The sequence below is a fragment of the Agelaius tricolor genome, unplaced genomic scaffold (genome assembly GCF_023055355.1).
Source record: "Agelaius tricolor isolate 1412-34295 unplaced genomic scaffold, bAgeTri1.0.p SCAF_3, whole genome shotgun sequence".
NCBI lineage: Eukaryota > Metazoa > Chordata > Aves > Passeriformes > Icteridae > Agelaius > Agelaius tricolor.
The window spans coordinates 68777449-68804885 of NW_027269263.1; the positions used below are offsets into that span (position 1 = coordinate 68777449).

The window sequence follows — 27437 nt, forward strand, 5'->3', positions numbered from 1 at the left end:
CCCCTGAAGAACCAAATTGTCACCCTCTGGCCACCTCTGGCCTCTTGTATGGAAATTGGGGTGGAAATTCCCCTTTGGAAATATTTTTCTCCTTCAAATTTAGGACCAGCCTTAGCCCTGAATAAAATCAATGCACAGAAGATAAAATTTCACCTTTCTGTCCTTTTCCTAACCAGTTCCTCTCTTTCCAGTGATTTTATGTATAAATTGTATTCCAGCACTGGGATTTCCTAATGGAAATGGAAATTTCCCACTGGAAATGTGGAAAATTTTGCCCATTCTGTTGAGAAACACCTGAAGAACCAAATTGTCACCCTCTGGCCTCTTGTATGGAAATTGGGGTGGAAATTCCCCTTTGGAAATATTTTTCTCCTTCAAATTTAGGACCAGCCTTAGTCCTGGATAAAACCAATGCACAGAAGTTAAAATTGTGAATTTAACTGCCAGTTATGGGCTTGAAAATCCTTTTGGGGTGCCTCAGAGGGATGAATCCATAGCAAGGCCTCTGCTCTCTCCCCATGTTTGCCAGGGATTGCTTTGGTGAACGAAGAATTCTTCATTAATTACAGTTGGGTTAACGAAGGATGAGACAGAAATGTGGATTTTGGTGCATGAAGGTGAATTTTGGTGCTGAAAGGTGAGGTTTGAGTGTGTTTTGGGATCCCCCTATGGCAAAATGTCACTGCTGGTGACATTGGCCTGGTCACTCTGTGTTCTCTCACCCCTACAAATGAGACTTTTGGACACTTATGCCAAAATCTGACACATTGGCTTCTAATTTCAGTGAAATGACATCTTTGTGAGCCCAGGAGCTCAGCCTGGCTGAGCTCAGAGTCCCTCTTAAGCCTTTACCCCTCACTCCTGGATGTCACCCTTTGTTTTCCAGTGATCTCTTGCACTTTGATTAATTTTGTTTCATTTAGATCATAATTACAGCCTTTGCACTGGACAGCACCAATCCAGGGGCACAACAATATTTTCTTTTGGGAGCTCAGCCCTGCTAAACCTTTCTCAATTGTTTTTTTTTCCCAATTTCTTTTGGTTTTTCATCATCCACCTTTTGCTGTGGTCACTGTGTCTTCCCAGAAGCATCGCTTAACATTCATATTCACCATCTCCGGCAGGACATTTTTAATAGATAAATATATTTTAAATATTGGCATTTTGAGACTGTGAGAAAAAAAAAAATAGATATCAGAGCACATAAAAATAACACCGAGGGGTTTTATTCTCCAAACTGGGCTGGCTGCATGAAAACATTTATTAAAAACGAGCTCCCAAACGAAGGGCTCTGCTCCCCAGCATCATTAATTCCCTGCTCCACGTCCCATTTGTGCCCTGCTGCAGCTGCTAATGATGTTCTAGAGCAGGCATGACAAAGGAGAGGGAAAGCTGCCACTCACCACCGGTGAAAGAAATTTGTCACCTTGCCACCAGCTCACCTGTAATTGGGGGAGCTGTGTAAAGAAGTACAAACCACTCCTAGGAATATTCAGGGATGGGGGGTGAAAATGTCAGGGATGGGTTTGTTGTTTTTTTTTTCAGCTCCTACAGCACAAACCAGGCTGGGAATCACTGGCTGTGAGTCCCTTTTCCCTGCACAAATGTATATTGATTAATAAAGGGGGAGCCTGGCCCGTGCTGGCACTTGTAAGTGATAAACAGTTCTGCAGCAGTGCGGAGGGTGTATTAAAGGCTAAGAGCTAATGACTTTTCTGCTGGATGGAACACATTAAAAGCAGCAGGAAACTGCAGCTATTTTATCACCTCACTAATGTCCCTGACAACATTCACTTGGTGGGAGTGAATGGATGGGAATCCATTTGGAGGAGTAAATTAAAATACCTTAAAAAATGCCTTTAATAATAGCTCCAGAACTCAGCGGGACCAGAGAAGGGAGAGATACAAAAGGCCAATTAAATTATCCCCTCCATCTCCCTGCCAAGGCACTGATATTCCTGATTGTGCTGGGGCTGCTGGATCATTCCAGGAGGATTTTGGTGTCTCAAGTCAGGGAATGGTGTCAGGGCTGGAAGTTGGGGCTGTCACAAAATTCCCCCTGTGTCCAACCAAATTTTCCCTTCCCCGCTCCTTGCACTGCACATGAAATGGGAATAAATGAATTTTGAAAATCCTTGTCCAAGTGACAATTTTCCTATTCCCTGCTTTTTAAGTTTGTAGCAAAGCTGGGTTAGGAGCCAGCTTGGGATCAGGGATTCGTTGGTTTGGAGGTTATGGAAAGGCACCTCCTCACATGGATGCTTCCAGTCCAGCTGGGATTTTTGGAGGTATTGAGACCACCTTGGCAGGGAATTCTTGGATTGTGCAGCCCTGGCACAGCTGCCCAGGGAAGTGATGGAGTCCCCATCCCTGGAAGGGTTCAAAAACCACGTGGAGGTGGCACCTGGGACATGGTTTGGTGGTGGCCATGGCTGGTGGTTGGACTCAGTGACCTGAGAAGTCTTTTCCAACCTCACTCTTGATCCCACTGAATCCCAGCCCCTTTCTGGGATGCTGGGAAGCTCCTGGGTGCTGGCTAAGAATTCCCATTTTGCGGGGAATTCAGGAGATTTGAGCAGTTCTGATGTGGTTTGGGTGGACAGATGGACTTTGCTGGTGCTGGAGAATAAAATGCCACCACTTTGAGATATTCCAGGGTCAGAGCTCCTGGGGTAGGGCTTTTTGTTGCACTGGGGTTTTTCAGCAAAGCTTGGGCGCGGAATTTGAGTTCAAAATGGAATTTTGATTTCAAAGTGGAATTGCTGGGGAATTTGAGTTCAAAATCAGAATAAATTCACCAGATCTGCCAGCAAACTTCACCCAGTGGCTTCTCCACCCTCGTGGCAGCCTCCCCTCTCTGTGCTTTAACTGGGTCTGATTTATTCTGCATTTACTGGGTTTGTGCAGGGCTGGCCCCAGAAATTGTTAACTTTGAATATTGAATAGAGTGTTTAAAGGAGGGAGACTCTTCTGCATGGCCACAGCAATGAGCAGATTTTATGGTTCATGTTCTTTTTTCTTTTTTTTTTTAAATAAAACAAATGTACATTTTGCTCTCCATCAATATTCCAGTTCAGTGGAGCAAAGCTTTCCTGGATCACACAGTGCCAGGTAAATAAGATTTAGCCAAGACCTTGTTTGTGCACTCATTTGGCTCCTGCAACATCACATTTAAAGCAGGGAGAGAATTCCAGCAGATCCTGGGCTCACACCCATGGGGTGAATTCACTCAGCACCTCTCAGGATAAATCCCCTAAAAATTAAAACATCACCTGCATTGAAAAAAAAGAAAAAATCCCTTGGAGTTAAGAGGGGAAGCAAAGTTGTGGTAGGGTGTAGTATAACCACAGTAATGGGCAAAAAACTGATACTGGAATAATGGATTTTCCTGGAAAAAGGCTGGGAGAGGAAAGCAGCCTGTTAGATTGGAGACTGGAAGAAGAGATTTTGCTGCTAAACACGGGTTTGAATGGAATTGATGCCTTCTAACAATTCCAGCTCTTTGTAAAACCTGGATATGCCAGAAAGAAAAGTGGGAAAATGGTGTTATCCATGTGGGATAACTACTGATCCGTGGAAGAGGGGATTTAGATTCTCCTCTTCCCTCTGTTAGCTAAAAAATATGAATTTAGTTGGTTTTGCTCCTCTATTTTATTGTTTAATCTTTTATTTGAGTGTTGGTGCTGGAATAGGGCTCCAGGCTGGCTCCCTGATGGATCCAACTCTCCCCATTCCCACTCCCATGGCTGGTGTTGCCTCTTTTAGAACCCCCAAAGAGCATCAAACTGCTCATTTATCCCAAAATTCCAGCCAAACCGGCTCCCTAGCTCCTGCTTTTCAGGTTTCAGTAATTCCCATCTCTGACTCTGCTCATTTAGTCAGAGTTCTTCCATTTTTGGGAGAAATTTAGGCAAAAAAGCCCCAGTTTTTATCTCCCTTTCCCACTGCCCTCCAAGGCACTGACAGCACTTGATATTTATTAGCACTTGATATTTATTAGCACTTGATATCTATTAGATATTTATTTATTAAATACCTGGGCAGATATTTAAATTTAAGGAATTCAAGTTTTGTCCTTTGGGGATGGTCCCAAATCCAGAGCTGTGGCTCAGCTTTGAAAACTTTCTCCTGTCCTGCTTTAACTTTCTCCTGGGCTCTGCTTGGTGCTTAAAAATCGTGAGGGATCAGCTAAACTCCAGCTTAAAAATGAGATCAGGCTTTATGAATTCTTCTCCTTTAAGGCAGCCCTCATCTGGTGCCTTCCTCTGCCAAGGCATCTCGAGGAGATATTTTGTGATGGGCAATAATCAAGGAAAAATGGACAACTTTTCCAGTGCCAAGGTCTCCTCCTCCATCTGCTGTGTTGTGGTAAAGACATTTCTGAGCAAGATATTCCCATCTTTTGTCTGCTTCCCCCAAGGAAATGCAGCCAGGGAATGGAGGTTCTCCCTCCCAAGGCATGGGAAAAGCTGGGATTTCTGCAAAAAAAAAAAAAAAATTAAAATAAATCAAGGGGGAAGATTGTTCCTCTAATCCAAGTGCTCCTCACCTGCGAGCTAGAAAATAAAATTATGATAAAATTATGCAGTTCCCATCCCTGGAAAAGTCCAAGCCAGGTTGGAATAACCTGGGACAGTGGGAGGTGTCCCTGCCCATGGCAGGGGTGGTGCTGGATGGACTTTAGGGCCTCTTCCAACCCAAATTGTTCTCTGATTCTATGCAAAGCTGAAAGTTTTGGAGGTTTGAGCTCTGGCTTTGAATTTCTGCGTGTTGAAAAATCACCTTTATTGTCCTGGAACTGTGTTTTTAAGGAACCCTTAAAAATAAACCCCCAGCTGCATCATTTTACCTCCAGTGCTCTGTTTCTCCAGTCATTTTTCACCCTCTTCACTGGGGTTCCACAGGGCAATAACCCCAAAGGAATGGCTGGAATACTGAAATCCCAAAGGAGTGGCTGGAATACTGAAATCCCAAAAGAAATTGCTGGAATAATATCTCCAGAATATATATGGAATTTATATATTCATATATATGTGAAAATATATTTTTTCATATATATATGAAAATATTTATATATATATATGAATATATTTGGATTATATATATATATGAATATATTTGGATTATATATATAGGGATTATATATTATATATATATTCCAATATATTGGGATTTTTAATATATGTGAATATATATATAAATATATTGGGATTATATATATACTGGTATTTTATATATTATATATATATTCCATTGTATTGGGATTTTATATATATATGAATATATTTATTTATATATATATATATAGGGATTATATATATTACATATTCCACTGTATTGGGATTATATATATATATGAATATATTTTTAATATATACATATATTGGGATTTTATATATTATATATATTCCAATGTATTGAGTTTTTATATATATATGAATATATTTTTTATATATATATATATATATAGGGATTATATATATTATATATTCCAATGTATTGGGATTTTATATATATATATATGAATATAATTTTAATATATATAGGGATTTTATATCTATATAGGGATTACATATATTATATATATATATTACAATATATTGGTATTTTTATATATATGAATATGTACATATTGAGATTCTATATATATATATGAATATATATTATTATATCCATATTATATATTCCATATTCTATTTTCCATTATATATGGAATACGTAAATTCCATACATTGCTGGAATAATATCTGCTTGCTGTGTGTGCCACCCCGCAGCCAGAGCAGGAATTCTGCCTGCCCTGGAGCTGCTTTCCATCACCTGGAGCTCCAGCCCAGCTGGGAACAAGGAGCAAATCAAGGGATAATGGCAAATGTTTGCAAACCCCTACAGACAAACCTCACAGTGTCAATAACCAGCGGTGCTCTCTTGTTTTATCCTCATCCCCGCCACAGCTGAGGGACAGGAGGGCATCAGGAGGAATTTCCTTTTATTTTTAGCAGCCCTCAGCCCCTTTGAAAAGCTTGCTGGAGGAGTAATGAAGCATCCCCTGGGTGGTGTTGGGATTCAGGTGTGAGGGGCTGGATATTGTTCCCGGGATGAGTTCCCTTGTTAGTGCGGGGGTTTTTATTTTTAAAGGCTCCATTGAAGCGCCCGGCCATAAATTAAGCTTTGATCGCATCCATTTGCTGTTAACGAATCCAGATGGGGCAGAGGCGCCGGGGTGGTGGCTCTGGGATCATGTGTGAGCTGCCTTTCATTCTGGGGACGTTCAGAAGCTCCAGGGCTGGCCCAGCTAACGAATCCAGCTGTCCCCAGTGCCTCCTGAGACAGGGTGTCCCCAGGGACACCTGCAGAGGTGGCAGCAGGGCTCTGGGAGAGGTTAAGATGTCTCAGGGAAATAAATGGCCATTACGTATCTGGCAGTGGCTTCTTTCATATGGTAATTCCCTTTCTTCTCCTTTTTATTTCTTTATTTTTTTTTTTAATCATTCAAGTAGCTTTGTGTTCCCTTTAAATCAGTAGGGTTTATTCTAAAATCCACACACTGGCAGGAGCTTTGCTGGAATTTTAATGTTGTGGAGGAAAATAAGTGGAAAAAAAACTCCATAAAAACCACAAGATTTTCTGTGTTAGCATCCACTCGTGGGGTTTTGTTATTGGGTTTTTTTCCAAATCTTAGGAAAAGAAATTGAAATGAGCTGGATCGAGGGCAGGTTTGGTTCCTCCTGGGGTGGTTTTGTGTCCAGCCCAGGAGGATTCCTGGCAGGACAGATCCTGCTGCTGGGAAGCTGCAGGAGATCAGTTGATATCATGGATCTGCTGGAAACCCCACCCTCCTTCCACCACTGAAATCCTTGTGGAAAAGGAAAAATCTGATTATCCACACAAGAAGGAAAGGAATTGCTTTTGTCTTCTGTGTTCCTACCTGAGCTAGGGAGGATTTTCTTCTCTTTTTTATTCCTGAGGGACCAATGGTGACTTTAATCCCTCAGCACATTGCTCAGCCCATCCTGGGCTTGGCTTTAATCTCAAACCCCATCAGGCTCTGCTCAGGTGAGACCCCACCTGCAGAGCTGCCCCAGCCCTGGAGACACAGCAGCAGCACCTGGAGCAAATCCAGAGGAACCCATGGAGCTGCTCCAGGGCTGGGAATGTTCCCCTGGAGAAGGGAAGGCTCCAGGGAGAGCTTCCAGCACATTGCAGGCCTGCAGGGGCTCCAGGAGAGCTGCAGAGGGGCTGGGGCCAAGGCCTGCAGGGACAGCACCCAGGGAATGGCTCCCAGTGCCAGAGGGCAGCCAGGGATGGGATCTTGGCAATGAGGAATTCCTGGCTGGGCTGGGATTGCCAGAGCAGCTGGGGCTGCCCCTGCATCCCTGCAATGTCCAAGGCCAGGCTGGACACTGGGGCTGGAGCAGCCTGGGACACTGGGAGGTGGCCCTGCCCATGGATGGGGTGGAATGGGATGAGCTTTTTTCTCCAGGTGCAGTTGGGAGCCAAGAACATCCCAGGAACAGCACAGGCAGTGCCTGAGGCCTCAGGGAACCCCCATCCCAAGGATTTGGGAGAGTTCCCAAAGAGGATGAGGTTGGAAGGTGCTTTTTAACCAAGTCAGGGACAGGGAGCAGAGCAGGATCAATTCCTGTCCTTTAATCAGGAATTCAGCACAGAGGTGGAATTTGAGCTGGTGGGGCTGTGGCACAGCCATCACACCCACATGGGGGTTGATGGGGTTGTCCTGTGAGTCACCAACTTCTCCTCAGTCCTGATGAACACAGAGGAAGGGGGGCTCTTTCCAAATCCCTGGGGTCCTCCCATGTAATTTGAGTCCAGGATTTCTCAAATCAGCCAGGGTTCCCAAACGCTTCAGTATCTTCCTTTGCTGCAGTTCAGGAATAACCCTTCACTCTACTGAGACCATTAATAATTCAATTTATATCAACCTGGGACTTCCATGACCTCCCCTCTGTCTTGTTTGCAGCAACAAAATCAAACACAGTGGGCAGAATAAATACAAAGTGTGCCAAGGCACCTCAGAAATCCCAGAATTCATACGGAGCTGTTGAAATCTTGGACATTGTTGGATATATGGTCCCTCCTGCAGGCTGGAGGAAACCAAACCTGGTCCTCAGGGGTTTTAGTGTCACTCTGGGCTCTGTTTAGGGTGGCAAGGTGGGCATTGATCAAAGGCTGGGCTGGAGGTCTGGGAGGTCTCTTCCAACCTCAGTAATTCCAGGGTCTGTAGGATCTGGAGCAGCACTTTGTGCTGTGTGTACCTCTAAAAATCACATTTGTGCCTTTTGAGGCTGCAGCTAATAAAGAAAAGCTCACCTGGTGAACTGCGGGGTGCGGAGGATCAGGAATGGGACATCACGCCATGATCAATGTGATCAAGTGAAGCCAAATTTATTATCCCCAAAAGGGCTCTATTTATAATAAATTTCTACTGTTTATGCATCTCTAGCTAATACATGATTGGTTAATCCTAGCTGTTCACACGTCTAAAATAAAATGCTGATTGGATTTTCTAATTTTTCACACGTCTTGCTGTGGTCGTCTGGCTCACCCATTGCTTCTCTTTTTTCTCAGTTTCTCAAGATTGCTGACAAACTTGCTGAGTCCAGATGACTCTTCTTGTATCTTTCTCAAGAATATACTGACCCCATTTCTGAATATATCCATTATCCATTGTTTGTGAGCATTGTCCATTAGTGCCAGCAGGCTGGATTGTGCATCAGCTGAATGTGGCCACTGTCTTGCAAAAACTCCTCAACCTGCAAAAAATCCTCGACAGTGAACTTCAAGAAGCTTCTCAGAAACCCCAATTTCCAGAGTTGATAACTCTTAAACCACTTTCCACCCATTTCCTGTCCCTCATTCGTTCAGCCTGGCAGGAGCCACTGGCAGAGCATCAGCTGCACGTTTGTGACAGCAATTAGCAAAGCTGCGCCTTTGTGACAACAATTAGCCAAGCAGGAGGGGGCTGAGGTAAAGGTTCTCCAATGTGCTGCTCACAGCTGGGCTTTTGTCCCCTCCCCAGAGCACGGTGATCGTGGAGAAGACGGTGCAGGACCTGATGGAGCTGATGCACGACCTGAGCGCCTACTCGGACCAGTTCCTCCACATGGTGTGTGTGAAGCTGCAGGAGTACAAGGACACCTGCACCCTGGCCTACAGGTACAGCCCAGGGAGGGATTGCTGCTGACAGCAAAACTAATGCTCAAACATCAGAGGTTTGTGTCCAAAAAGGAGACAGAGGAGTCTTTTTCCTACTCGAATAAATGTAATATTATATAAATATAAATATAAAAATATAAATAATATAAACAATATAAATATAAATAATATAAATACTATAAATACTATAAATAATATAAATATAAATACTATAAATAATATAAATACTATAAAAATATAAATATAAATATAAATATAAATAATCAATTTATAATATAGTAGTATTATATTATAAATATAAATTATATCAATTTAATTATATAAATATATAAAAATTGGAATAAATATATATTTATATAAAATACAGTATATTTATATATAACATATAAATAATATATAAATACATGTTTATATATTATATTATATATAATATATAGGTAATATATAAAAGATATATTTATTTATATAAATGTATATTATATAAATATAAATATATAAATTCTTCTATAAATATTTGTGGAGGGATAGAATGGAAAAAAATAATGCAGAACTCCTCTCACACCTGAGGAGTTGCAGCTGTACTGATCACCAAAGATTAGGAACAGGCCTGCCCTTAACAGGCCACAGCTGTGTCCAATGATGATGAGAGCTATAAAAGAGTGGGTCAGCTGGGGGAGGAGAGAGTTGGAGTTTGTTGGCTGTGCTGTGAGGAGATGCCTGTGAGAAATCATCAAGGTATGGAACTTTTGCAATAAGATGACAACAAATATATTATATTATTATCTAATAAAGGGAGAGGCCGTGGGGCATTCCCCTGGGATCTCAAATTTTTGGAGGACGCAGCCTCCCTTTTATTCCGATTTCCCAGCTGCTTTTCTCTTCTCTTTTTCCCTGTTTCTGAGGTACTTGAGAGGTTCAGACTTCCCAAAACACCTGATAGCAGAGATTTCCCTCTAATGTACAACCCTCCCTTTTAATTTTTAATTCTTATGGAATTTATAGGTTTTTCTTCCCCATTGCTTCTTTCATCTTTCAATGTCTAATTTCATATATCAGCAAACCTAAGGTTTATTTGTAAAAGCAAATACCTTTTTTCATTCATCATTCAGTGGAATCCTTCCCATTGTTTTTTTTTATCTCCCAGTGCTGGTTTTATCCACCAGCAGACCCAGAACTTGTTTCTAAAGACAAATCCACCATTCCTCTCCTGCTCTTTGGGCTTGGCTGTTGTCTTGGTTTGGAAAGCCAGGTGTCTGCTCAGGGAGGCAGGAGCCTCCCCTGAAATGGAAAATGCAAACCCCCTCCCTCTGAATTATTATCATTTTGAAATTAAGGGGCTCTCAGGCAAAGATATGGGAGTAGGAATAAGAGTTATTTACGAGGAAAACTAAAAATACAAATGCAACAGTACAAATGAAGAAACCAAGCCACTGTCAGAGTGAGAGCAGGAGCTGTCCCCTGTGTGTCAGGGGGTGGCCCAGCCCCATCCCATGGGGGCTCAGCCCTCCTGCAGTGCCAGCTGTGGCTCTGCTGGAGCAGGGATCCTGCACAAGGGGGGAGTTTTCCTCTGCAGCTCCAGGGCTGCTGGAGATGGGGCTGGGCTCCCTCTGGCCATGCAGGGCAGCAGAAGCTGCTCCTCTGGCAATGCCCTGGGCAAAGGCTGCTGTGCTGTGCCCAGGCTCAGATTGGATCCAGGTAGGAATGCTTGGCTCCTCCCCTGGGCGGAGCATCTCCCCATGGGATGATGGGATTGGATCAGCCCTGCAGGGACACTCAGTGGCCATGGACAGCAGAGATCTCCTGGAGGGAGGATTGGCTGTGGGAGAGATAAAGAAAAAACTGCCCCATGAACAGAGATACCTGCTCCACAGATGGGGACAGAACACACAGCCCCATTTCCAGCCTTGGACAGCTGTTCTGGCAGCAGTGGTCAGGAGTTGCTTCTTCAATTGTCTCTGCTGGAATGGTCGAGGCTGTTCCCCTTCTGGGGATAAAAAAGCTGTAATGATGGTCAGTGGAATTATGAGGAGTTGTGGTTTCCCAGTGGATTTATCCACAGCACAGAGGGGTTTAGGGTCTTGAGATGTGGATAGCAGTAGTGGTAGTGCTTAGAAATTACTCCAGTTCTTCCCTTAGGCAGGCAGGATGAGACCTTCCCGGGCCTGAAGGGGCTCCAGGAGAGCTGCAGAGGGACTGGGGCCAAGGCCTGCAGGGACAGCACCCAGGGAATGGCTCCCAGTGCCAGAGGGCAGCCAGGGATGGGATCTTGGCAATGAGGAATTCCTGGCTGGGCTGGGATTGCCAGAGCAGCTGGGGCTGCTCCCTGGAATGTCCAAGGAAGGAATGGTTGGACAGGACTTGCAGCAGCCTGGGATGGTGGAATTTTGTCCCTGCCCATGGCAGGAGTGGAATGAGATGATTTTCCAGATCCCTTCCAGCCCAAACCATTCCATAATTCCATTATTAAACGTGACCTCAAGTTGGCCACTGAGAGTCCAAAGTGTCCTCTTTAAAAATAAATGGCTGAATGTGCCTTTTGTTCTCTGGTAAAGTTATTCAGATTCTTCATTTGAACGTTTGCAAGGAATTCAGCTTTATTTGAATTGGTTCTGTTGAGATTTGGGTATTCAGGTCTCATGGCGATTTAGGAATTTCAGGATGAGAAGAAATGGGCATAAATTGCACCAGGACAGATTTAGATTGGAAATTAGGAAAAGTTTCTTCCCTGAAATGTTGGTCAGGCATTGGAAGGAGCTGCCCAGGTGTGGAGTCGCCATCCCTGAGGGGATTTAAAGCCCTGTGAATGTGGCACTTGGGGACATGGGTGGCCCTGGCAGCGCTGGGAATGGTTGGATTCAATCCTAGAGGTCTATTCCAACCTAAATTATTCAGTGATCTTAGGAATCAGGAACCACAGGAATCCACACACTGGGTTTGGTGAAAGTTTCCTGGGACAATTCTGTAAACTGACAGGGAGTCACCAAATCCTCCGTCCTTGTCCCACTGGCATTTTGGGATCATCCATCCCTAACATTCCCCAACCAAAGCATGGAAGATCGGGGCACCCACTGGCCATGGACGTGTTTGGGTTAAACCATTCAAATACTTGTTTTATCAGAGATTTCCTGGGTGAATATCAATAAATAACTTCTAAGGACACCCCAGTTATCCATCTGTAAAACAGCGCTCCTGGACAGGAAAACCAGGATCGCGCCTCATCCCGTGGGGATAAATAATTCCATTAAAAACCACTACAAGATGCTGCAGGAATGTGGGCTGGAATAGCTGCTCTACATCATCCCCTCCACGGCTATGGAGCCTGAAAAAGCCCTTGTGCTTCCTGACCAAGAAATTACTTCCCATTGCCTGATTTTATTCAGGAAAAACTTCATCCGGCGAACGGGCTCATCATCATCATTATTATTATTGACAATAGCAGTCAGCAGAGGCTAAACTTTGCCTGAACACCCCCCTAAATTGGGAACTGCTCGTGTGCCATTGTCCAAAATCCTCCTTTTTTCACCCAAAACTTCCCTGCCTGGACCCAGACAATGCATTTGATTTGTTTGGCTTGAACTTGACGCTCCTTCCTTCCTTCCTTTGCCATTCCTGGCTTTGGCACCTGCTGAGGGCTAATTAGGACAACGCTAATTTGGCCATCTCCTGATTGCAGCGAGAGGGGGGAAAAAACAGGAAACGTTCTGGTTTTGCTGCTGGCAGAGGACTGAAATAGAAACCCGGATCCATCCCCGGGAACGCAGGGGAGCGGAGCCTTCCCGCCTCCATCCGCGGGGATGTTGTGCCCTCTGCAGGGACCTGGGCTCCACACAGCCCTGCCCTCTGCTCCAGGGTTTTCCCTGGGCTCTTGGCATGGGTAAATCCTGCCGTTGGCAGAATTCAGGACATCCCTCTGGCTGTCCTGGATTGCCCAAACCCCTGCCAGGGGGCTCAGAGACCCTGGCACAGAGCCCAAGACACCCCTGTGCCTTTGATTACGACCCATGGAAAACATTACCAACCTTATATGAGGATCTGCAAGCTGAAATTAGAAAGACTTCGACCAAACTCGAAGTAGAATAATAATTAGTTTGTCACGGGGTGAAAAATAGATTTTTGGGGTTTTTAGAATGGGGGTTCAGGGGGCAAGATGGAGGGATCCGGTTGTGTCCAGCCTTTCTCCTTCTTCTTGTCCTCCATCTCCTGCTGTGATGGTGGCACTTTTGGATTGGTTTAAGGTAGAAGTTCACAGTCTTAACACAGGGGATAGGTATTGGGAAGTTATGGTAAATATTGTACAGGTAGTTTTTAGTATAAAAAGATAACACTGCCCCAAGGGCAGGCAGAGTGCCACCGACCAACCCGCTGAACAGACCTCAGCAGGCCAGAGAAAGAATTTTATAGATTAGAAATAATAAACAACCTTGAGACTGAGAACAGAAGAATCCTGACTCCTTCTTTGACTGCTGGGCTGGGAAGAGAGACTCTCTAATGCATCTCAGGGTCACTGTGAGCAGCAGAAGTCCTGAGAAGGTGATGGAGTCAGGATTATTTACAGCTCATTAAAATCAGGATTAACTCCTGGGAGCTGGGAGTGGATCTCACCCAGCAAAGCTGCTCTTGGGATTGGCCAAGAGTGAGAATTTGGGAAGGCAGAGAGATGTTGTTGTGGGATTTGTTCCTTCAGGGGGAATGTGAGCGAATGTGGGTGGAAAAGCACCCAAAGGGAGGCTCCTCCAGGCAGGATTTGATCCGGAGTTCTCTGCGGGAACAGCTCAGGAAGGAACGTCAGCACTGGGAAATGCACAGCTGAGATTGTTCACGTCGGAGCTCCGTTTGGCTCGTGTTTTCCAGGGATTTAAAAAGAAAAACATCAAACCCAAGGGGGCTGGATGGGATTGGACACTCCTATAAATAGCAGCTCTCGTGTGTTAATTGCTGACGAATTTTGGAAGCTCAGCGTAGGTGAGGTGCCTCCTGCAAATCGCATTTCTGTCCAAAATTCCAATTCCAGTTTGCCGCCCAAACTGTTTACAAACGTCAGCTCTTGATTTCTGACTAATTGATGAGGAGCTGGGGCTGAAAATGCAAATAAAATGGGAGATGGAGCCCCCAAACCTCCTGCCGTGCTGGCAGCACTTCCCAGTCGTGTCCAACCCCCGTCTCCAGCAGATTTCCAGGAGAGCAGCTCAACTCCAGAGTTAGGAACCATTTTGTGCTAAAAACCTGAGTATAAAACCATTTTTGTGGGGTTTTTGGGCATACTGAAAGGAGAAACCTGCCCAGTTCACAGTTGCTGACCTGAACATGAGCTCTTCTTTTTAATCCTCTGTCAACACCCTTCTCCAACAAAATTTGCTGCCTCAAATGCAAAAATTAATCTCTCTCCATGTTTTTCTACATAAATTTTCCAGTATTATTCATGTCCACGTTGAAGTTGCACGTTTTTATTTTGTTGTCCACTCCAAGCTCTGTCTTGTGCGTCCACCCCCTTCTTCCCCATCTTCATCCTCACCTTGTTCATTTTGGAACCTCTCTGAAGGCTCTGAGTAAAGGAATCCCTCACCCAAATGAGCCTTTTTAGTCTTAAAAGGAGATGGGCATCACCAAAATGTGGTTCAGAGAGTTTAAAAGGTGATGAAATCCTCTGGAGGTGCTCAGCTCCCTCTCTGGAGGCAGCTTCTGGTGACTGACCTCCTTTGGCTGAACTCTCTCAGCTAAATTTGGGGGGAAAAAATGGGAAATAACCATGCTTGGATCACTCAAAATGGTGAAGAAAAGAAACCCCTCCTGCCTTCCAGCCAGGCAAAATAAATCTGAGCCCCTTTTTTACTGAAAAAGAGCAGACTCATTCAGCCAAAATGGGGCGGCCAAGCAGGAATTTTTGATTCCCCAGGAAATGCCTTTACCACTCGTTTTTGCTGCTTCTTAGTAGCATCTTCCCCTCCTTCCATGAACTTTTGGGGCTTAAGTTGCCTTTTTGACTCCTTTTTTGGGGCAGAGGTGTCTCCTCAGGCTGTGGGTGCCTGGCCCAGCTGCTTTTTAACCCTTGGTAGCACAAGCTCAGCATGGAAACATCACCTTGGCCGTGGGAAGAGGGAAAAATCATCCAAAAATCCACCTGGCACAAGGCAGAGAAGCCCAGTGAGCCCCTGTGGCTTCCAGATGTTTCCTGCTGGAAAGCCAAGGCCCCCCAGCTGTGTCCAGGGGTATTCCCATATTATTTCCCATAAGAGAAATGATTCCTCAGAGTGCAGGGTTGGTACCTGGGAAGGTGTGACACAGACCAGGATTTTGGCCACGGCATCAAGGCTGTCCCTCACTCACCAGCAGGCTGGGAATGGGAAAGATTTTGGGAAAGATGTATCCAGGACAGCTGTCCCAGACTGATATTCCATATTTTATGGTGTCTGCTCCACAATAAAAGGGGTTTTCCCATCATTTTTCTTCATTCTTTCCTCTGGGGAGGATGGAGCAGCTTGGTGGGCACCTGGATCCAGCCCAGGTCAGCTCCCTATGGCAGCAGCAGGAAAATCATGGAGCAGTTTGGGATTGGGGGAGTTGGGGTGGAAGGAAGAGTTTTGAGCTTGTCCTGGGATAATTCACTCAAGGATGCAAATTGGATTGAAGGTACAGAGCGGGAACACAGGCTGAGAAGCTGGGAAGAAAATGTGGGGAAAAGGAGTTGGGACAAGCTGGGCGTCCAAAAGAGATTGGGGATGTTCCACCCTCTTCAGCATCTTCTTGATGAGGGCGTGGTTGGGGTAAAACCAACACCCGTAAAAATCAGGAGGTGTTGGAACCCTGGGAAAGAGTCGGGATGTAATTCCAAGGGATCCAGGCAGTGCTGGGGTTGTTCCATGGATTATTTTGGAGCTCACTGGTTTCAGTGGATCCATGGATCTTGTCCAGAGAGGGCTCCCCTGGATCCCTGGAATGTCCAAAGTTGGACAGGGCTGGGAGCACTCTGGGACAGTGGGAGGTGTCCCTGTCCATGGCAGGGCTGGATCTGGATGGGCTTTAAGGTCCCTTCCCACCCAAACCATTCCAGGATTTCATGGACCCGTGGGCACCACCAGAAGGTGAGGAAAGCAGGAATCCTGGATTAGGCTCTTGGAAACCTCTGACCCTGGAAAAGGCTGAGTTTGCAGCTTGTCAGAGCATCCCAACACCCTCCCCATCTCCTCCCAGCACTGACTCCACAACCAATTGGGATTTTGAGGATAATAAGGATCATGAAACAGAGAGTGGCTCTGTGTAACTCCTGGGCACCATCCATAAGTGAGGAAAACAGGAATCATGGATTAGGCTCTTGGAAAACTCTGACCTGGAAAAGGAGGACCCCAGGCGGAGTTTGCAGTGTGTCAGGGCATCCCAACGTCCTCCCCAGCATTGACTCCACAACCAACTGGGATTTTGAGGATAATAAGGATCATAAAGCAGAGAGTGGCTCTGTGTAACCCATGGGCACCACCAGAAGGTGAGGAAAGCAGGAATCCTGCATTAGGCTCTTGGAGACCTCTGACCCTGGAAAAAGCTGAGTTTGCAGCTTGTCAGAGCATCCCAGCATCCTCCCAGCACTGACTCCATGAACAGTTGGGATTTTTGAGGATAATAAGGACCATGAAACAGAGAGTGGCTCTGTGTAACTCCATCAGGACCCTCCCAAAGATGCCCTGGGTGTCTGAGGGGCCACGATAAGGCTGGAAATAATTGAAGAGAGCAAACAGTGGACTTGGAGAGAGCTGAGCTGAGAGGGAAATAACAGAGAGTAATGGGATGAAACTGAGGAAAATAAAACACCAGCTCGGTATCAGGAGTTTCTTTATCCAAGAGTTGGATTTGTTCAAGTGTGAAATAGACTCCCAAGGGAAGGAGAGTATTACTGCAGTCATTTAAATGTGCAGAGGACAAAGCCGTGGCTGGTGTGTTCCTGGAACTGTTGTCTTGCCTTGGCACAGCAGTGCCCAGAGATCATCAAACCCCCTTTCTCCATCTCAGATGTCAGAGCTGCTGCTGGAGCTCTTTTATCCCCCCTCAGTTTTCACCAGGGTGAAAAATAAAGGACTTTTTTTTAATATTTTTTTTTTCTCCTGAGTGGAAAAACACCACCTCCCTCCCAGCAGCAGAAGGCCAAAGAGGAATGTTGAGGTCTTGTGTGGCTGGAAACAAAACTCAGCCTTTTGTGTGTGACAGATTGAACGTGAAACTCAGAGGGAAGGAAAATTTGTTTGTAAGCGCATGTGACAAATTCATTTTCACAAATCCTGTGTGGTTCCTGAGCTGAGCTTGTTTTCCTGGTGGATGGGGAAAGGGTGGGATGAGAAATGAGCTGTTCTCCTCAGGATGGATCAGAGCTGGCTCCTTTCTTGCTGTTTTCCTTTGCAAAACGCAGATGCTCGGGGTGTTGTTGTTTTTATTTCTATTTATTCCCCAGATCACCACCTGAATGCTGCTGGCACCTCATCTCTGCCCCAGAATTCCAGCCTGGAGCTGGGAGAGTGTGCCTGGAATGGCTCTGCCAGGTCTCTGTCAGGGGGTGTGGGGGTGTCTCTGTTGGCCCAGTCCATTCCAGCCTGGGAGAGCTGGGAATGTTCCCCTGGAGAAGGGAAGGCTCCAGGGAGAGCTTCCAGCACATTCCAAGGCCTGCAGGGGCTCCAGGAGAGCTGCAGAGGGACTGGGGCCAAGGCCTGCAGGGACAGCACCCAGGGAATGGCTCCCAGTGCCAGAGGGCAGCCAGGGATGGGATCTTGGCAATGAGGAATTCCTGGCTGGGCTGGGATTGCCAGAGCAGCTGGGGCTGCCCCTGCATCCCTGCAATGCCCAAGGCCAGGCTGGACACTGGGGCTGGAGCAGCCTGGGATGGTGGAATTTTGTCCCTGCCCATGGATGGGGGTGGAAATGAGAATCTTGAAGGTCCTGGATTGACTCCTCCAAATACAGCATCCCATTTGTCTCCTGGAATTCCCAGGCAGGAATTCAGATCAGTTACCCTGCCAAAAACACAAAACAGGGAAATTCTTCCCCATTGGAACCCGCTGCAGTCCCTGACTCAGTTTCCCACATAGGATTTAGCTGGAATCTCCATCAGGAGATGCTTTGGGTGACTTGGAAAGAAGATCCTGGACTCTTCATTCCCCTTCCTCGCTTCAGCCCTGGTCCCCAGGCTGTGGGTGGTGGCTCCCATCCAGGTGTCCTGGGCTGGTCCCACCTGGCACTGACCCCACCATGGGCAGAGCCTGCTGAGCTCCACTGAGATCCCAGAGGGAAATGATCCATGGAGGCACCAGTGCAGGGTGACCTCCTCCAGCTGGGTGCCAAACTGAATTCCCAGGCTTGCAGAATTTAGGAAAATGGCCCTTTTTTCCCTTAGAAGATGTCTCAAAGTCCAGCAGGAGTTGTGTGTTTAAGGGAATTTCCCACCCTGTCCACCCGTGTTGCTGTCCCTCCGTGTATGGATCCTTGCCTCACTCAGGACTGATCCTTTGCTCAGTCCCCATGTGTGTGATATGGAATGAAATGAATGGCACAGAATTAAATGAAATGTCCCTAAAAGCAGGATCTGCTCCTGCCTGAGGTGTTTGTGGCTGGTCTCCCTGCAGGACCATCGTGCAGTCGGATGAGAAGCTGGTGATCAGCGCCTCCTGGGCCAAGGATGATGATATCAGCAGGCTCCTGAAATCCCTGCCCAACTGGAGCAGCATGGCCCAGCCCAAGCAGCTCAGGCCCAAGAGAGAGGAGGAGGAGGATTTCATAAGGTAAAAAATGGTGGGATGTCAGAGCATCAGAGGGTAGCACGGTCAGGATGGACGGAGACAAGAGATCTCTGAAGCCAGGTGGTGGAATTTGGGGTTTATTGCACAGGGCCTGGGTGCAGGGGCCTTTTGGGATTTGGGGTTTATTGCACAGGGCCTGGGTGCAGGGGCCTTTTGGGATTTGGGGTTTATTGCACAGGGCCTGGGTGCAGGGGCCTTTTGGGATTTGGGGTTTATTGCACAGGGCCTGGGTGCAGGGCCCTGCTGGAGCTGCCAGGCACAGCTCAGAGCAGGCCCGAGAGAAGAGAGGGGCAGAGAGGATGAGAGGGTGAGAGAATAAGGGAGTAAAAAAGGTAAGAGAGTAAAAGGGTAAGAGAGCGAGGTTCCCGTTCCAATACCATAAATCTTCTTCTGTGTTGAATATTCTGATTCTCACTGACCAATCCAGTACAAGATACAAATCCTACAGCATTTCCATACAGCCTATAAGAATCACTACATTACCACACTGTGTTACATTTTAAACCCTAAAAACTCCTCTTTGGGCCCCTTCTGCCAAGCTGTAGGGTCTGCTCTGCCCCTTGGACCTGTCTGCAAGCAGAGGGTGTTGTTCATCAAAAGGGGATCACCTTCAGCCAGCCATGCCATTGTTTCCCAGTTGTTCAGTAACTGAGAGATCTCAAAGCTTGCTTTCATTTCAATCTCGCTTATAGTTTCTATATTCTCAAAATCTTTTGCCAGACAATCATATTTATAAGGCTTTCCTGTTTCCCTGAAGTTGGGAAAGGGTTTCAAGGAGAGCAGCAGCAAATCACAGGAACGGATTCACAGCATTTTCACAGCTGTCCTGTCCACAGGAGAATCATGGAATAATCATTTGGGAAATGGGAAAGGCTTTGGAGATCAGCCAGTCCAGCCATTCCCAGCCCTGCCAAGGCCACCACTGACCCTGTCCCCAAGTGCCACATCCACATGGCTTTAAATCCCTCCAGGGCTGGGGACTACACCCCTGCCCTGGGCAGCCTTTTGGGGGAAGAAATCTTCCCAAGATCCAAGCTAAGCTTTTCCTGGTGCAATTTCTGCTCACTCTGCTGTTCTGACAAAGACATTTGGGAGCTCTCTTTGGGATTCAGCTCAGGGAAGTGCCTGGGATTGGGCAAGGAAATTGGTTTTGAATCCAGCCAGATCCTTGTCCTGCTGGTTGCTGCTCTGCTCACCCACGTGGTGAAGGAAGCAGCATTTTCTGACCTAAAGGAGGGGCCAGCTGGTTGTACTGGGAAGAAATTCCCAAAATCTATCAAAGGAATCTTTAATTCCCAAAATCCGTGAAAGGAATCTTTAATTTGAGCCATGACCTGGTGGAGTTCCCCCTCCATCCCAACTCCAGGCACTAACTCAGGGAAGCAAATGAAACATTCCAACATTCCCAGCAGGAATTCTTTTGGAAACAACTCTGTGTGCCCAAACCAGGTTTTTTCCAACCTTTCATGCCAGTGGAAGCCTGGAAGGAGCAGATTCCCCATTCCCTGCACGCTGGGAATGGCTCAGCTCCTGTGAGATTCCAAAGGCTGCACATTCCCATCCCTATTCATCACTTCCTTGATTGGCACTTGGCTGTGAAAGTGGAGGAGGAGGAGGAGAAGCTGTTGAAAATAACAAGTCCAATTTGCCCAGATTGTCATTTTCCTCCTTCCCTGCCTGGAAGCCCCGTGACAGGGAGGCTGCAGCCTGGAGAGGATGGGATTTGTGGGGTCACAGAAGGGTTTGCAGCTTGGGCAGGGATTTAAAACATCCCCAGGGGAGCAGGGGGAGCCTGCAGAGCCCTTGAGGTCTCTGTGCGGTCCCTGAGTTGAATTTCATGGATTCAGCTCTCACCTACTTTCACATTTATCCTTCATTTCCTCTCCTACTTTCATATTTATCCTTCATTTCCTCACCTGGGAAGCCCCTCCTGGCTCTCCCTGTGATTCCTGATCCATCATTTTGGGATAGCAAAGCTCCAATGGGCTCTGCTGGCCGAGTGGGAATTCCTGGCCAGGCAAAAACAGATGGGTGATGCTGACAGAAGCAACATTTTCATCCTAATGTGCATTTTATTCCATTCATTCCATCCTCCTGGCCATTCATTGAAGTATTTTGTGGATCAGAGGAGCTCCAATGGCAGGACTTTAAGTCATCCACACTGAATTTCCTGGGAAAAGCTCCTGTTCTGTGGCTTTTTTCAGCCCAGGTTCAGGACAAAGATCTTTTCTCAGTATCTGTTTGCACAGAGCATCATCTGCTAAGCCCCAGTTCCTGTGGCATTAATTTAAATCATAATAATTGGTCTGGGCCAGATTTAGCCAACTGATGGCTTAGAAACTTCCTCCAGCATGGGTGGGTGGTGGTTGAATAGATCCCTCCTGAAAGCTTCAAAATAAAATTAATTGCTTGTCCAATTTTTTGTCATCCTCTTCCCATTTAAGCAGCCTTTTCTCAGCCTTTTCTCCTAATACAAAGGAACATGATTTCAACAGATTTCTTCACTGCTGCTGCTTCTTTCTCTTGGCACTGCTGATGAATTGGGAATAATTTCTGCCTGGACAGTGCAGAGGGAAGCAGCTCCTGTGGAATCCTTGGTTAGCAGAGAATGAGAGCTCATTTCATTATCATTTAACCTCTAAGATATTAAAAATTTCAGTATTTGGTGTTCATGGGCCCTAATTCTTGGCTGCCAGGGCAGGACTACACATCCCTTCCTGGAAAAGAAGGTTCAAGCCTGATGAAATTTGGGGAAATGTTCTTTTTTGGGTGTGGAATTGCTCAGCAGCATCCCTTTATAATTATTGGGAAATTAAACAAATCCTGAAAGTTCACCAGCAGTTTTTGTCCTGTGGCAGCAGAAGAGATCCATGCCCAGCTTTCCATCCCTCCCCAGCTTTCCTGTAACTCATTTGTTTCACTAAAAAGAATCCAAACAACAAAAAAAATCTTTGTAAAAAATAATCCTCAGCCTGTGGACAAAGATTGATTTTGTTGTCTTAACCCCTGGCTGTCTCCTGAGCGAGGAGATGTCAGAAGGCACCAGCAGAATTTCCCATTAATTGGGAATTATTACCATTAATTGGGAATTATTATTATTATTATTATTATTATTCCAGTGGGAATGGGCAGCCAGAGGGACCTGCAGGGGCATTTTAGAGCTTGGTGAGTGTAGTGGTTGTGGTTCACTAATTCAAGATTTTTTCTCTTTTAAAATTTTTTAACTAATGTGTTGATGAGTGTGGTGGGCTTCAGTGTTGGTTAATTATTAGTGCACTTCTTTCATGTTGTGAGATAGGATTAGGAGAAAGGTAAAGCAGGTTTAAAACTTTAAAAGGGTACAAAGAATATTTTATTAAAAGTTTTTTATTAAAAAAAAAAGAAAATTTTTTTTAAAGTTTTTTTTTATTAAAAACTAAAAGAAAAAAAGTTGTAAGATCAAAACAAACTGGATTTCCTCCCATTCCAAACCACAACAGTGAGGGGAGGAAGAGAAGCAAAGCCAGCCTCTGCTGCTGGAATTGGGATTTGGAGCTCTGGGGTGGCTGTGAAACAGGCTGCCCTCATCTCTGGAGAAAGGGGATCCCACAGCTCGTTCCCCAGGCAGAGGTGCTGCTGATAAACCCCAAGGATGTTCCCAGCTCTGCCTTGGGGAGGGAAAAGCAGTTGAAAAAGAGCTTGGATCCAACTCATATTACTAATACTGTTAAAAAAATGTAAAGACAGTTTTAAAAAATACTAGTAATAATGCCATATATCATTAAACTTCATATATTTATACAATTTTACAACACAAAACTAACCAATATTTTACTTCTCATATGAAAACACACTCTTCACTGTGGTATTTGCTGGGTCCCCAGGATGAAGGAGGAATGAGTGAATCTGACTCCATGTTCTCAGAAGGCTAATTTATTATTTTATGATACTGTATTATATTAAAGAATGCTATACTAAACTATACTAAAGAATACAGAAAGGATACAGCCTAAAAGATAATAATGAAGACTAAAAGATAATAATGAAAACTCCTGACTCCTTCCAGAATCCTGACACAGCTTGGCACTGAATGGTCATTAAGTCAAAAAATTCCCATGAAACCACTGAAAAATCACCTGCTGGATAAACAATCTCCAACCACATTCCAAAGCAGCAAAACACAGCAGAAGCAAATGAGATAATATTGTTTTCCTTTTTCTCTGAGGCTTCTCAGCTTCCCAGGAGAAGAATCCTGGGCAAAGGGATTTTTCATAAAATATGATGGTGACACGTCACTTCCACGATTGATAACAGAAAAGATTCTCCTGCTGTCCCTGATTCCACATTCCTCAGGGGGGCTTTGCTTTCCTGTGAGAGCCTGAATGAGAGATGTGGGACTCCAAGCAGCTCTCCAAAATGCAGTTTATTGTATCCAAAATGCAGTTTATTGTATCCAAGGTGTCACAGCAGTCCAGGGTCTGGGTGACAGAGCTGTGCCCACAGCTGTCAGCTCCAGCCACAGGCAGGCCTGCAGACCCACATCCCTCATTCAGGCTCTTACTAATGGTGCCCCACGTTGGGCACCACTGGAAAAGCTTAAATGAGGGATGTGGGACTCCAGGGGCTCTCCAAAATGCAGTTTATTGTATCCAAAATGCAGTTTATTGTATCCAAAATGCAGTTTATTGTGTCCAAAATGCAGTTTATTGTATACAAAATGCAGTTTATTGTATCCAAGGTGTCACAGCAGCCCAGGGCTGTGGGTGACAGAGCTGTGCCCACAGCTGTCAGCTCCAGCCACAGGCAGCCCTGCAGACCCTTTGGTTTTGGTTACAGGGCATTATAGACTTTTCTTTGCTGAGCATCTCAATACAGTAGAACCCATCTATACCTGAACTGTTATCTACGGCCTGTCATAACTACTGTAATTACCATATTCATGTCACTGTTCTCCAATCACTCCAAGTTAATGCATTACAGTTTAAGCTAGAAGTTGGTTTTCAGTTTTCTTGCAGGGGAAAATTCTGAGACTTTTTTTCTACTTGCACCATTTGCTGCCTTGTTTGCCTGTGCTCTCTTTGTGCTTGGTAAAAACATCTTCTTGTTTGGGGTGGGTTTATCCTTTGCTCTAAGCCATAAAACCCCTTCTAACTCACTCACCCTTTGCCTCCTTGGTTATCCAGTGAGACTGGCTCAGTGATTCTTTTCTTCTATATCAAAACTTGCTTCCATCTCTATTCCTTCATCAGACTCCACATTTAAAAATCTTTCTGCTAAGCACACATCCCTGTGAGACCTTCTTGTCAAACTTTAATCCTTCCCAACACTTTCCATTTCAGGGCTGCTTTTGGCAAGGAATCCGAAGTTTTGATCGGGAATTTGGGAGACAAACTGATCCCTCAGCAGGAGATCCTGCGGGACGTCAGCGACCTCAAAGCCTTGGCCAACCTGCACGAGAGCCTGGAGTGGCTGGCAGCACGCACCAAGGCCGCTTTCTCCAGCCTCTCAGCAGCCCAGAGTGAGTAACCATCAGAGCAAACCTCTGCCTGGGGATGGGGACAGCAGAAATGTGGGGTTTGAGCAGGGTTTGTTCCTGCTCCCCAAGCAGGTTTGGGTCAGAGAGAAGCAGAACGTGAAGCAGCTTTGTCTGTTTGTTCCTCTGGGGGCACTGGGAGGGCTCCAGGGGCATCGTTGCTGTCTGGGTTTGAAAAGCCAGGTGTCTGCTCAGGGAGGCAGGAGCCTCCTCAGAAATGGAAAATGCAAACCCCCTCCCTCCAAATTGTTAAAATTTTGAAATTAAGAGGCTCTCAGGCAAAGATATGGGAATAGGAATGAGAGGTTACTAGGAAAATTAAAAGACAAATATAACAGTGCAAAAAACCACTGACAGAGTCAGAAATTACCTGACACCCTGTGGGTCAGGGGGTTGGTGGCAATCTGTCTTGGTTTGGAAAGCCAGGTGTCTGCTAAGGAAGGCAGGAGCCTCCCCAGAAACAGAAAATGTAAACCCCCTCCCTCTGAATTATTGCAATTTTGAAATTAAGGGGCTCTCAGGCAAAGATATGGGAGCAGGAATAACAGATCTTTACTAGGAAAAGATATGGGAATAGGAATAACAGATCTTTACTAAGAAAATTAAAATACAAATGCAATAGTACAAACAAAAAGAGAAAAAAACTACTGCTAGAGCAGGAGCTGCCCCCTGTGTGTCAGGGGGTGGCACAGCCCCATCCCATGGGGGCTCAGCCCTCCTGCAGTGCCAGCTGTGGCTCTGCTGGAGCAGGGATCCTGCACAAGGGGGGAGTTTTCCTCTGAGGTCAAACTCTGAGTTTCCCCCCTGTGATCTCACACACTCCTGTCCAAACTGCACCCCCACAATCCCAGTTCCATCATTCCATTCTGGAAGCTTCTCCAGGCCTCAGGGCAGTGCAGGGTTCTCCTGGGGGTCAGTGCCTGCAGCACAGAAATCTCCAATTCTCAGCAGCCAGGGCTCCAAGAAGTTAATTGCTGATTGCCTTTGGGATAATTAGGAACTGAGGGACAGCAGGTTGGTGAGTTCAGCTTCTTTTTGCCAGGGTTGGGATTAAATGCCTGAGATGGTGTTTCTTGTTTGGACTCAGATGTTTGTTAGTTCTTATCCATGTCACAGTCTCACAAACCCTGAGTTCTACTACACCTCACTCTAACAAATTAAAAATGGAGCCCCATCTCTCTCTTTACAAGGCCTTTTAAGGATAAACTGTCCAATTAAGAAATGACACCTGAATTATTTTCACTTTTAACCCAATAACCAACCACCCATGCCCTGCAATGGGGACTTTTTAATCCAATGACACAAAACCACCCAAACCCATGGAGAAGAAGGTGAAGAAGAAGGAGCAGCCCTGCCCCAAACCTGCATCTTGCTTTATATCCATTACTGCATTCTAAACCCTCAAACTCTGAGTTTCCCCCCTGTGATCTCACACACTCCTGTCCAAACTGCACCCCCACAATCCCAGTTCCATCATTCCATTCTGGAAGCTTCTCCAGGCCTCAGGTCAGTGCAGTGTTCTCCTGGGGGTCAGTGCCTGGCAGCACAGAAATCTCCAATTCTCAGCAAATTTCAAAATTCCAACAGCCTTTGTCTTGCTTGGAGCTCTTCCTCCTGCCCAGCATCCCTGGCATTAAATCCTGTGTGTTTGACAAATCCTGAGCATCCCCTGCTGTCTCAAGGGGTGCAGGGGACAGCTGAGGAGCTGGAAAAGGAAAATCATGGAATAAAAACCCCACACAACTCAAGGGGAGCCCAGGACTCAGGGGCATGTGTGAGGATACAGGGAATTTCTGCAATTTCTGCAGTTTGGTTTGGAAATTTGGAGCAGAATCCTGAGGGAAGGTGCCCAGGACTGGGGGCAGCTGAGCTCTCCTGGGAGCTGGGAGTTGAAAATCAGCTCAGACTTTTTTTTTTTTTTCCTGGGAATTTCACAAGGGAGATTTGCTGGTGCTGAACAAAGTCACAGTGTTTTATGTCCATTAAATCATTCTTGGCAGCAGAGCCCCTCTGGTGACTGAAATCCTTCCTGTGGCTTCTAATTCTGCTCTGGAGCTGGGCTTGGAACTCCTCACTCAGCTTTCCCTCATCACATCCTTTGGATCCAAAAGGAAAACTAAAGTTACAATTAAACCCCAAATTACTCCAGGTAGCTTTAATGTTCCTGTAACCCAGACTTTGGCTTCTCCATACCTGGGTGACAACACTTGCTCTGTTCTAGCTTTTTATGGTTATTAACCAAATAACAAAATTAAACAAAACCCACTGGGAAATGCTATCAAAGTTCAGTAGCCAAATATTTCTTTAGTCACCAGGAGAGTTCTTGGGGCTGAGGATTTATGTTCCAACAGTCAGAGCTGTTAAAATAAAACATCATTTACAACTTGAGGTCTGGTTGAAACTCAGGTTTTTTAATAAATCAATATTTTCCAGCTATTAAAGGGCACGAGCACGACTTTCAGGCCTCAGAGAGGACGTTCCACACGGTGGTGAATAAACACAAAAGCACCAAGTGTAATATTTCACTTGGCAGCATCTCCTGACAATAAAAATCCATCTTCCTTTGTAATAACTTCATCCTAAAATGTCTGTGCACAAATGCCAGGAGTGCTGGAGCCAGGGGAGGAAGGGGCAGGGGTAGGAAAGGACAGAAGCTGTCCCAACCTCCTGCTTATGAATGAAATTTTCATCCTTTATTGCTGCTCTGTTCTGCCCCAACAAGTGGAGATTCAGTCCTGCTCCCACTCAGGGCATCACCCAAGTGTTCAGGGAGTGATCAGGACCTGAACTTTTGGTGCAATGCCAGAAATTCCCTAATCCCAACAAGCTCACGTGGAAGTGGTGGCCCTGGGGGAAGGAAGCAGATTTTCCAGCAAAGCTTCCTTGGATGCAAACAAATAATAAAGATATTTTATTATATTTTTATATTTTTTATATTTTATTCTTATATATTTATATATTTTATATTTATATTTTTA

The 27437-nt window shown here is 45.5% G+C and overlaps 1 protein-coding gene across 1 annotated transcript in view; it reads left to right on the forward strand.

Annotated features, from left to right (window-relative positions):
* The window catches only part of EXOC4 (exocyst complex component 4), a 362178-nt gene that overhangs the window by 282628 nt on the left and 52113 nt on the right, over positions 1-27437 (forward strand). The window contains exons 12-14 of the mRNA XM_071424195.1: positions 9038-9174; positions 18774-18929; positions 24266-24444. Coding sequence (XP_071280296.1) covers positions 9038-9174; positions 18774-18929; positions 24266-24444 — 472 coding nt within the window. The remainder of the gene's footprint in view (positions 1-9037; positions 9175-18773; positions 18930-24265; positions 24445-27437) is intronic.